The sequence below is a fragment of the Sapajus apella genome, unplaced genomic scaffold, assembly GCF_009761245.1.
Source record: "Sapajus apella isolate SASKATOON/1434 unplaced genomic scaffold, GSC_monkey_1.0 scaffold137, whole genome shotgun sequence".
Lineage (NCBI taxonomy): Eukaryota > Metazoa > Chordata > Mammalia > Primates > Cebidae > Sapajus > Sapajus apella.
Genome location: NW_022437077.1, coordinates 1,189,942 through 1,201,187, shown reverse-complemented (window position 1 = coordinate 1,201,187; position 11,246 = coordinate 1,189,942). Strand labels below are relative to the sequence as shown.

Below are 11,246 nucleotides of genomic sequence, written 5' to 3'. Positions count from 1 at the left end.
TTTCCTTGAAACGCCTCCCCATACTCCAGCTGTGGCCTTCCCGTTTTCTGCGTGGTGGTGTGGGGGGAACTTCCTCAGGCCTCTCCACAGTGGAGACTCTTTCGGTTTTGCCAGGATACCTAGAGGCAGCGGAGAAGGGGGCGGGGAGGGGAGAACCGTGAGGTCCCTGTGGCCGTCCCCAGCACCCATGGGCTCTCTCTCCGTTCCCTGGAAGCAGGCTAGCTCCTAGCCCGCCTCGGCTTGGCCTTTGTAGGTCCTGGGGACAAAGAAGAAGGGCGCTCTCTGGGACCATGCCTCCTCCCCTACCCAGCAAGACGCGTCCCTAAACTCCCGGGGGAATTAGACTTTTGGGAAGGTCCTGGGGTAAATCCCATCTCCGAGAATTGCTAGGGGCCGCCCCCTACAGGTGGACCGCGATTGGTCTTTGAAGACCCCGCCCCTTTTCTGGGCGGGGCCAAGACTGGGGCAGGGGAGTTAGCCAAGGCCCCGCTCCGGCGCCCAGTGGTCCTGCCGCCGGGTCTCACCTCGCCATGTTTCGTCTGCCTCTGCAGTGTGTCTTCTGGGGCTGCTTGCTGACCTCTGTGAGTTGTTTTTGCCCCGACCCGATGGGATCTGGGAGTGGGGAATGAGAAGAAAAGGGAAGCAAGACTTCGGGGAAGAGACCTTCTTGGCTGATTTTTGTGGGGGCAGGAAGGTGGGTGGGAGCTGGGCAAGGTGCCCGCGCTCCTGGCTGGATGGGGTGGGCTGCCTCTCTCTTCTCCAGGGCTGGGGTCCCGGGTGGTCCAAAGGGGCCGCTCAGAGGAGGCACTGGTTGCACAAGCGTGCCTAGACGGCGTGGATGGGTTTTGGGAGCCTCAGAGGCTGGCCACACGGAGACTGGTAGGGGGTTTAGAGGGCGGGAAGTGAGGCGGACCAAGGGAAGGGGCGGATCTGGCCAGTTTCCTGTCTCTTTCTTACTATGGACAGATGCCAGCCTCTGCGAGTGGTTATCATCTCCTTGCCAGCTGGGGCTGCCTTCTTCCAGGGCATCTTGTGGGATGCAGTGGCCCAGGTGCTTTTTTGAGAAGGCAAGGAGCTTTTAATATCGCCCCCGCTCCCCGAACCCCTATCTTGGGTGTTCCAACTTAGGAGGAATCCCCAGGGCTGTGCCTTTTTCTCCTGAATTTAAGATGACATAGGGAACCCCTGGGGGAGATGAACAGTTTATGGGACCCAATAAAGGGTTAGGACACCAGGGCTCTGGTTAGCTGTGACCAGGGCTGGTGGTCAGAAGGCTGGAGAAACCAAGGGTTTCTCCAGGCACCAGAAGGGCTCAGAGCCGACCAAGCATGTCTACGGGATTTTCAGAAGCCTACACTTGACTCACTTTTTGTTTAAATATATTTTTGTAGTTCCTCATTCTGGAGGCTGGGAATCCCCTAAGTACCTGGCCCCCTCGTCCCAGCCCCTCTGGCCTCCCCCTACTTTCGAGGGCTATAGATTCCCGCTTGAAGCCTGGGTGAGAATGACCCATGGCGTGGGGGGTCGGCAGCAAGGGAAGAGAGGGAATAGGGAGGCTACTTTGGTCCCAGAGCTTTCACTTTCACCTGAAGCAATGGCTCTCAGGGAGCAGGGAGGCAGGAGGGGGAGGGCGGAGCTGGAAAGAGGTAAAGGAGGGCCCTTGTAGGAGGAGTGGAGGAAGAGTCAGAGAAGGTGGGGTGAAGGGTGTGATTCAGTTGCTTCTCAAGAGCAGAGTCTGCCCTCAAAACTCCCAACTTCGGCTCCAGGTAGAGGCTGGGCTGTGACAACAAGGGGAGGGGCTATCTACCGAGGGCTTCTTGTATGTCAGGCTCTGAGCCAAACACTGCATGTTTTCTTGGCCTGATTTCTCACAACTCCCCCGTTATACAGACGGGCAAATTGAGGCTCAGAAAGGGGGCTTGTCTTGCCAAAGTTCTCATAGCTGGGTAATGGGAGAACCTGGGTGTGAATCTACATCTGCCTGATTCCTGAGCCTGCCTCTCAGATAGTGAGACTCTCCAAGCTCTGGTCCTGAGCTCTTTTGTGGCAGAAGAACCAGAACTATGGGGAGTGAGAACTGGGGATTGACAGATTTTTAGAGGAGGGCTTTATTTCTCATGTGTTTGAAGATGGCATCAAGGACTTTCCTATCTTTGGGTGTGTGGTGGGGAGCTCCACATTCATAGAATGGTGTCTTGTGATGAGCTGGTGGGGGGCAGTAGCCTTTTATACTTCCTTCCCCATTTCGGATAAGTCATGTTTCTGTGAGTAATTTGCTGAGATACCCAGACTGAATGAGAGACACCAATTAGGTAGGATCCTAGGCAGCCAGCCCAGTAGCCAGGGTGCTGGCCATGTAAGCAGATACAAATGAATGATGATTAAAATTGCCATTTAATGAGCACCTACTATGTTCCAGACACTGTGCCAGGCCATATATATCTATTCTTTCTTATCTTCACAATCCAACCTGCAGGGCAGGCATTATTACTCCCATTTTAGAGATGGAGAAACTGAGGCTAAGAGAAGCAAAATAGCTAGTGTTACAAAATCAAGGCTGAAGTCTAAAGCTGCCTGACTCTCAAACTTGTGTTCTTTTCCCTGGCTGTTCCTAAAGGGTGGGATGATTTGAAGGAGCACATGGACATAGAATTAAACACAGACTCACTTTACAGTTCTTTTAAAAATCCTTCTCATTTTTTTTCAAAGAGGAAGTCTCTGGAGCTAGAATAGAGCTAATGACTTTCAAAGCCTTGCTAATACTCCTTTTAAAACAAAAATAAAGAGCAGGCCTGGGGTGGAGGGTCTTCAGCAAGCAAAGCAACCAGCTGGGGTTTAATAATCTTGTTTCGTTTCTTCCAAATTTATTTTTAGGGTTACTTTTTATTTATGAGAAGTGATACTGGTTCTTGTCTCTTGGCGATAATGTAAGGTTTACATTTAAAGTAAATGTATTGGCCAGGCATGGTGGCTTATGCCTGTAATCCTAGCACTTTGGGAGGCTAAGGCAGTTAGATCACTTGAGGTCAGGAGTTCGAAACCAGCCTGACAACATGATGAAACCCTGTTTCTACTAAAAATACAAAAATTAGCCAGGCATGGTGGTGCACACCTGTAATCCCAGCTACTCAGGAGGCTGAGGCTGGAGAATTGCTTGAACCTGGGAGGCAGAGATTGCAGTGGGCTGAGATCATGCCACTGCACTCCAGCCTGGGTGCTGGAGAGAGACCCTGTCTCAAAAAATAAAACAAAACAAAATAAAATAAAAGTATTGGAATTAACAAGAATTAATTAATTGCAAGGATGGTACCTGGATGTAGTAAAATGGTGCAGATGAAACAAGTTGATAGAGAGAGGGAGCATTGAGACCTGAGTTCTCATTCGGTCACTGTCCCTGTGAGACTCTGTGCAAGTGACCATCCTCTTTGGTGCTCAGTCTCAATTCTCTATAAAATGAAAGAGTTGGAGTTTATTCTTCCAGCTTTACAGTCTAGCATTTTATGAGGGAAGGGCTGGATGAGCAGATTAGGAGTTAGAGGAAGAAAACATGATGGGTCTTGGAAAGAAGCAGGAAGAGAAGCAGAAGAATAGGAGGAAGAGGCCAAGTGCTAAACATGGCCCAGCACTGGGCCAGCTGAAGTCAGCCAGCTTCAGGACTCTAGGGGAGCTGCTGGGGTCCCCATGAACTATGGGATCTTTGAGAAGAGGAATGACTCAGGCATCAAGCCCAAAGGAGGTCTGTTCACTTCAGAGAATATTGTGAGTTTCCAGTGCCATCACTTTGTAAAATATCAGAATGATTCTCTGGGTGAGATTATAATCAGCTCAGCTGGCAATTTACTTGAAAACAAACAGCCAAACATCATTCAGTTTCCACTTTCTGTTTGGACTTGCACTTCAGTTTGCAGCCTCTTTCCTGGGTGACTTTCACCTTTCTGCCGAGGAGGCTGCAGTGGAGTTTCAAGATCCCTTCAAATTGCATAATTCTGTTTTTAGGTCCATCCAGAACCACCCACTGCATGCAGAGAAAAACAGTACCTAATAAACAGTCAGTGCTGTACTTTGTGCCAGCCAGGTGAGATGCCAACCTTCTAGCCCCATCACGGAGCCCCCCCCCTTGCTTTGGTGGCAGACGCAGACCTCATGTGTTAACTGTAAACTTAAATCTGAAGCGACCTACTTCCCAGCCCTGCTTCACTGTCAGAATGTTTTGGGTTCCCTCTCTACCAGGTAAACCTCTGTCTACCCTGGACTAGGGATCCCAGCTCCTCCATCTTCCTCACCTGACTATAAAGGGTCCAAGACTTTCATCTTTGAATCCCCTACCCTAAAGCCTGGCCTGATCATTGTGTGGTTAATGTCTGACTCATGGAGTTGGCCAGAGCTCTCCCTCATTTCCTGATGTTTTCCAGGACAGAAACTGGTGAATGACTGCACAGAGTTCACTGAAACGCAATGCCTTCCTTGTGGCAAAGGCGAATTCCTAGACACTTGGAACAGAGAGACACACTGCCACCAGCACAAATACTGCGACCCCAGTGCGTGGGCTTTTGGGAAAGGGACATTTGGGAGCCGGGCTGATATTCCAGATGCAGCCATTCCAATGTATGTAGCCAGGGTCTGCTCTGATTGGTTGGAGTTGGAGTTGTACTGGTCATTAAATGATTTGATTGCCACCTCTACTTGGAAGAGGGTCTGAGGAAGAAAGGGCAGGCAACATGGGGAGTGGGGCTCAGAGCATGGCCCAGCAGGGAGTTTCCATCCTTCCTGCCCTTCTCTGCTCAGACCTAGGGCTTCGGGTCCAGCAGGAGGGCACTTCAGTAACAGACAACATTTGCGTCTGTAAAGAAGGCCGACACTGTACAAGCAAGGCCTGCGAGAGCTGTGTCCTGCACCATTCATGCTCACCTGGCTTTGGGGTCAAGCAGATTGGTAAGTGGATCAACTGGAAATCAGTTTTGGAGGCGGGACAGAGGAACTTAGGGCCCAAGGTGAGGGACTGGGCACTGGGCACTTAGCTCCAGAGGCAGAGGAAGTGGAGGCTCCAACCTATGTCTGCATCCCCACTGGAGTGAGCTGGAGATGGGACCTTGTTCATTCTGCCCCCTGCCATGGGCATCTGTCTTTGAAGGGAAATGGGAAGAGTCCTCCTGGGGACTGCAGCTACTGGGGACAGCACCACACCAGGGGAAGAGTGCTCAAGGCAGGAGATCTGCCTGTCCTGCCACTGGCTCCCTTGTGAGCTGGACAGGTGGTCCACTGTGGTGGTTAATGTCCCCCTCCCCACCCACTCCCAGCTACAGGAGTTTCTGACACCATCTGCGAGCCCTGCCCGGTTGGCTCCTTCTCCAATGTGTCATCTGCTTTCGAAAAATGTCGCCCTTGGACAAGGTATAAGCTCTCATCCCTTGTGTTTCCTGCTCTAAGAATGGCATGGAGCTACCTCCGTTCTCTCCAGCCACCTGTCCTGTACTCACTCCCAGAGGTCCACACATACTCATGCACTTGTGAAGCATCTGCAGAGTGGCCTCATGGCCAACCAGATGGGCACATGTCTACATTTTACTTGCCTGCTCTCTTTTAGAGGTAATAGACACTGGTGATCTCTTGCTTCATGAAAGCCTCACATCTTGGGGGTATTAGGACACTTCTCTTAGCTTTCCTTCTACCCCTCCTGCTTCTCCTCAGTTTTCCTCCTCTTGCTTTCAGCTTACCTGACTTTCTAGGGCTTTCTGGGTTCTGGGTGCTCACCCTGAGGGCCTCCCTGTCTTACCTCTAACACCAAACCTGCACCAGATCCTGCCCTCTGGCTGTCTGCATGTTTTGGGAACTCACCATCTCCACTGTCGCTTTAGTTTGGACCTTATCACTGTGGTCTGGGTGATGCCTTTGCTGCTTCCTGGCCTCCCTGCCTCTGGCCTCTCCCCTCAGCTGGCTCTCTCTCCATCGTCTTGCCAACGTGAGCATTCTACAGTTTCTTTCAGATCATGACACTCTCCTATTTGAGGTGGTTCCTGTGTCTCTGTTGGAACCCAGGCTTCTTAGCATGACACCTGCCCTTCCTGCTGCATTTCCTGATCTCTTCCCTGCATGCTACTTGGCAATCCTCTGAGCACACTGTTCATTCTCTTCCATCAAGCTCATCTGCCTGGCATACCTTAAACACCTGCCCCAGGCCAGCTGCGATGGGTCACATCTGTATTCCCAGCACTTTGGGAGGCTGAGGTGGATGGATCACTTGAGGTCAGGAGTTCAAGAACAGCCAGGTCAACATGGTGAAATACCATCTCTACCAAATACAAAAAAATTAGCTGCGTGTGGTGGTGGACACCTGTAATCCCAGCTACTCAGGAAGCTGAGGCAGCAGAATTGCTTGAACTTGGGAGGTGGAGGTTGCAGTGAGCCGAGATCGTGCTACCGCACTTCAGCCTAGGCAGTAGAGCGACACTCTGTCTCAAAAAACAAACACCTGCCCCATTGACTTTTTGCTTTTCATTTAAAAAAATGGGCAAGATAGACACATGGGACAGAAAGAATACAAGATCCTAAGTGATGTCTCGATGTCTTTTTCCCATCCCTGCCCCTTAGCCTCCCAGTTCTCTCTGGAGGGAGCCATTGTTCCTTGCATACCCTTCCAGAGATTCTAATATAAATAAACCAATACACACACACACACACACACACACACACACACACACAATCTCCCTCCTTTTACTTTTGCACAAATAGGAGTATATCATATACACTTTATTTGTTAACTGTCAGCCTTTCCCTAGAAGATTGCAAATTCCTTAAATGTAGAGACATGGCGTGTTTTTTTTTTTTTTTTTTTCACTGATACATTCCCTATACCTAGAACAGTACCTCATGCATAATAGGTGCTGCATAAATTTTTACTGATAAATGTTGACCGACTACTGGAGGCACTAGTGGTATAGTATTAATAGAATCAGTGCACTGGCTTTCAAATCTGATTACAGCTCAGTAAGTGTGTGAGCCTCACTGAGCCTCAGTGTCCTCATCTGGAAAATGGGAATGACTGTCATTTCACAAGGCTTGAGCTAAAGACATGTAAAGCGTGTTGTAAACTGAATGCCCTACTCATGTAAGACTTGCTTTCTTCAAAGCGTCTCTCTTCTTCTCCTACCTTAGATGACTTATCCTTTGCAATGTCCTGTGTCCGTCCTGCTCCACTCCTCCTGGGGCCACCCTGGGCCAGGTCTTCATCATCTCATATCTAGATGCTTGCTGTGCCTCCTAGCTGGCCACTTGTCTGTAATTTTCTCCGCCTCTGAGCTCTCTGAGCAGCTGAATCCTCTCACTAGTGAAGTCCTCTGGTTGGATGCTGTTGAGATTGACCAGGTGAATCCAGTCAAAAATGTCACACCTGCCAGTGATCTGGTTCTAAAGACCCAATTTTCCTTGGTTCCCTAACACCATCCTGCATGCCACCTGCCTGATTTCCCCAAATCACATCGTCCTACGTAGCTGGCCCACTTAGGTCTTTTGTCTGCAGGGAAATCTTTCTGGAAGACCCTTAAAGGGGAGGTTCTCAACAGGGGGCTCCCTGTGGAACGTTTGCCAATGTCTGGACACATTTCTTTTATCACAAATGGAGAGGGGGATGCTACAGGGATCTGACAGATAGAGGCCAGGGATGCTGCTGAACATCTGCAATACATAGGGCAGCCCCCCCCGCCCCCAAAGAATGATCCAGCCCAAATGTCACTGGTGCTGAGATTGAGTAACCCTGTCTTAAACTGAACTCATCATCTCTCCATTCCAGCCATGGTGGATTCTGCCTCCTGTGAACCATTCCCATCTCACTTTAGCCTACCTATATCACAAAGCTTGGCACTCATTATAGGCTCCCCTATTTATTACTCCTTCAAGATGTGCAATAATCTTTTCTCTGCACTTTTAAGTTTGTGAAAACAGAGTCTGTGTCATTCCTATAAGAACCGGCATAGGATGTGGCACATACTGTGTGCTCAGTGAACCTGGATTTGTTGATTGTTGACTCGCTCTAGAGTTGGAAATGTTATGCTTGGGGAAACTTAATCTCTGTCTCTCTCTCTCTCTCTCCCTCCCTTTGTGTGTGTGTGTGTGTGTGTGTGTGTGTGTGCGTGCATTTGTGCACATGTCTGTGTGTAGGTGTGAGACCAAAGGCCTGGCTGAGCAACAGGCAGGAACAGACAAGACTGATGCTGTCTGTGGTGAGTCCTGGAAAATGGGCCCCAGAGACAGCCTAGGAAGGTGGGAGCTGAAGGGGGAGACTGAAGCACACAGGGACACTGGATGGGAAAAGGGGGAGGGGAGGCAGTTTGGGGGTGTGGTATCACAGCTCTGCCACTTATCTTGGGAACCTGCACAAATCACTTCTCCTCTCTTAGACTCAGTTTCTTCATCTGCAAAATGGGATAACAGCACTTCCCTTAGTAGATTTTGATTTTAGAGGGAGAAGTTTGGCCTACAGCACAGATCAGATAAGGTTAATCAGTGAAAAAGGTCAGGGGTAAGAAAAATATTCTCTTTGCTTTCTCTTAAAATTTACTTTCCTTTTCCTAGGGCTGGGACTAGAATGAGGTAAGCAAGGCACTTGCCCTTGGGCACAATATTTAAGAAAGTGCCTTAAAAGTGTAATAATCAACGTAGATTCATTTTTTAAATTATTTATTGGTAGATTCATTTTGATGCAATATTTTTAAAAATAAAAATTAATGCAAAGAAATCCATGATGAGCAAGATAGCAACATTTTAAATAAAGAACAGGATCCGACCCTGTGTTTGCACGACTCTGCCTCACTTGCCCCACCCTAATCCTGGCTCTGGTTCCAATAAAACGAATAGGCAGCCAGCCTGCAGGCCGTAGTTTGCTGACTTGGTGTCTGCCTGATGATTTCCAAAATATGGCATGAAAAGAGTACTTATCCTGATGCCTGAGTTTTTTGGTCATCCTTTTCAATTTTGTCCGGAAACAATTTCATCCTTCGCCTCACCCTAGTTGCTGCCCTGCCTTTTGGTCTTTCTTTTATTTTCCTACTTAGAAAAAAAAACTAGGCACGAGAAATATTTTACCTTTCCCCTCCACTCTTCTATACCAAAAGCAACATGCAGACATGAATCATGCTAGACTTCAGCACTGGGCAGAGAGCAGGGAGTGATGGGGAGCGTGGTAAGCAGGTGGTGACAGCCACCGCTGCCACTTGCTTCTTGCTGATGATTCCCAGGTGGGGAGGCTGCCCACTGAAATCTGATCTTCCCAGTTTGTAAGATAAATCAGATGTCTAGTTTTAATAGGTGATCTCCCAGTTTAAAAATGTCGGCAAATATTTCCAAACATTAAAAAACGTTCTGGTTCCTTTAAAGACATCTGCCAGCCACATTTCCCCAAGGGCTGTGGTTTGAACCCTCTGATGTAGATGAGCTCTGACACTCGAGGATTCTGGAGTCTGACATGTCACAGCAGGTTTGGGGTGGGGAGAAGCTACAGGTTGGGGGGGTACATGATGAAGTCCTGATTTCTCCAGGTCCCCAGAATCGGCTGAGACTCCTGGTGATGATCCCCATCATCTTGGGGATCCTGTTTACCATTCTCCTGCTGCTGGTCTTTATCAGTGAGTCCCCAGGTGGGGAGGTGATGGGGAAGGGGGGGGGACCACCTGTTTCCCGATCTGGCCTCTCCAACTCCCCTTTCATTTTCTTTTTCTCTAGAAAAGGTGGACAGGAAGCCACAGGATGAGGTAGGTCACCCTGAGAACCGGGACAGAGTTTTGGCAAACTGGAAAAATGGCCTCATGGTTGCCTATAGGGCAGTAAAACTGATTCAGTCTGTCCCTGCAGCCAGGGGGTGGCAGCAGAATTGGGGACTCTCACCCCCACCCACCATGCTCCTTCCATCCAGAGCTCAATCCCCGCAAAACTGCCCCTGGTACCCCTGGCAGAGCCTAACACTGGCTGTTCTCCACGCCTTTCCTGGCATTCAACACGTGGGGAGCTGCGTCTTTGGGTCTTGGGGCTAGGTCAGATGGGTGGGAGCAAATGTGGCAGCCTCGTAAGCTCACTGACTCCCACTCTGGAAGCTCCTCCTCACCCGTGGTGTGGCCAGCAGGGGGCAGGAGGTACCTGAGGAATTGGCACTGACCCGCCATCTGGGAAAGGGGGAAGAGCTCAGGGAGGGGATCCACTTCCCAGGGAGGGGCTCCTCAGAGGCACAGCTGCCCCTGTTGCTGGGGTGACCTCACATCTTGCCTCCCCAGGCCCCCTGCACCAAGCAGATTCCCCAGGAGATAGACGATCTTCCTGGCCCCAACCCTACCCCTCCAGTGCAGGAGACTTTACATGGATGTCAACCGGTTGCCCAGGAGGATGGTAAAGAGAGTCGCATCTCAGTGCAGGAGAGACAGTGAAGCTGGACGCACCCAGGAGTGTGGCCATGTGGGCAAACAGGCACCTGGCCAGAGAGCCTGGTGCTACTGCTGCTGTGGCATGAGGGTGAGGGACTGGCACTGACTGGGCACAGCTCCTCCCTCCTGCTTGCACCCCTGCCGGTTGAGATAGGAGACTTAACAGCAGATGCAGAAACAGTTCGCCTTGAAGAACCTCTCACTTCATCCCTCGAGCCCATCCAGTCTCCCAACTTGTATTAAAGACAGAGGCAGAACTTTGGTGGTGGTGGAAGGGGCTGTGATACAGTAATATCCACCAGAACTTCCGATCCAGCAGTTTGGTGCCCTGAGAGGCATCATGGTGGCTTCCCTGCACCCAGGAAGCCATACATGGATGCCCACTGCAGCGTTGTTTGTGGTAGTAAACAACTGGATGCTGCTTAACTGTCCATCAGTGGGAAACTGGCTAAATAAAATTGGAATATATTTATACAACAGAATCTCAAAAACACTGTCGAGTAAGGAAAAAAGTGTGTTGCTGAATGATGGGTATGAAACCTTTAAAAAAAAGGTACATGCTTTTATGTACGTATGTTGCCTATGGATCTATGTATAAATATAATATACATCATATATTGGTATAACAAGGGTTCTGGAAGGATACACAGAAAACCCACACCTCGAAGAGTGGTGACGTCTGGGTTGGGAAGAAGGGGCTGGGGGAGGGTTGGTTAAAGGGAGATTTGGCTTTCCCATAATGCTTCATTTTTTTCCCAAAAGTAGAGTGAATTCACGTAATGCTTATGTAATTTAAAAAATCATCAAACATGTAAAAAGAAAAACGGGGGCGAACATGTT

General features: G+C 49.6%; 1 protein-coding gene across 5 annotated transcripts; it reads left to right on the top strand.

The window, feature by feature from the left end:
- The first annotated feature begins 442 nt into the window (after window positions 1-442).
- On the top strand, window positions 443-11,007 carry CD40 (CD40 molecule). Of its 5 annotated transcripts, none has more exons than XM_032263554.1 (9): window positions 443-581; window positions 3,997-4,075; window positions 4,413-4,538; window positions 4,786-4,932; window positions 5,298-5,391; window positions 8,155-8,216; window positions 9,531-9,617; window positions 9,715-9,746; window positions 10,263-11,007. In XM_032263554.1, exons 1-9 carry the CDS (start codon window positions 531-533, stop codon window positions 10,407-10,409), a joined length of 825 nt encoding a protein of 274 aa, XP_032119445.1. In that variant the 5' UTR covers window positions 443-530; the 3' UTR covers window positions 10,410-11,007. The 5 variants fall into 5 exon arrangements, with proteins under 5 accessions (XP_032119445.1, XP_032119444.1, XP_032119447.1 ...); XM_032263553.1 differs by having other exon boundaries at window positions 9,715-9,743; window positions 10,260-10,976; XM_032263556.1 differs by lacking the exon at window positions 8,155-8,216 and having other exon boundaries at window positions 9,715-9,743; window positions 10,260-10,976.
- The last annotated feature ends 239 nt before the right edge of the window (window positions 11,008-11,246 follow it).

What these genes read in the sequence shown, in the direction of transcription:
- CD40 (XM_032263554.1), top strand. Translation starts at nt 531, where the DNA reads ATGTTTCGTCTGCCTCTGCAGTGTGTCTTCTGGGGCTGCTTGCTGACC. An exon ending in GGGGCTGCTTGCTGACCTCT is followed by an intron (nt 582 to 3,996) that starts GTGAGTTGTTTT and finishes TTCTGTTTTTAG; the next exon opens with GTCCATCCAGAACCACCCAC. An exon ending in CTTTGGGGTCAAGCAGATTG is followed by an intron (nt 4,933 to 5,297) that starts GTAAGTGGATCA and finishes ACCCACTCCCAG; the next exon opens with CTACAGGAGTTTCTGACACC.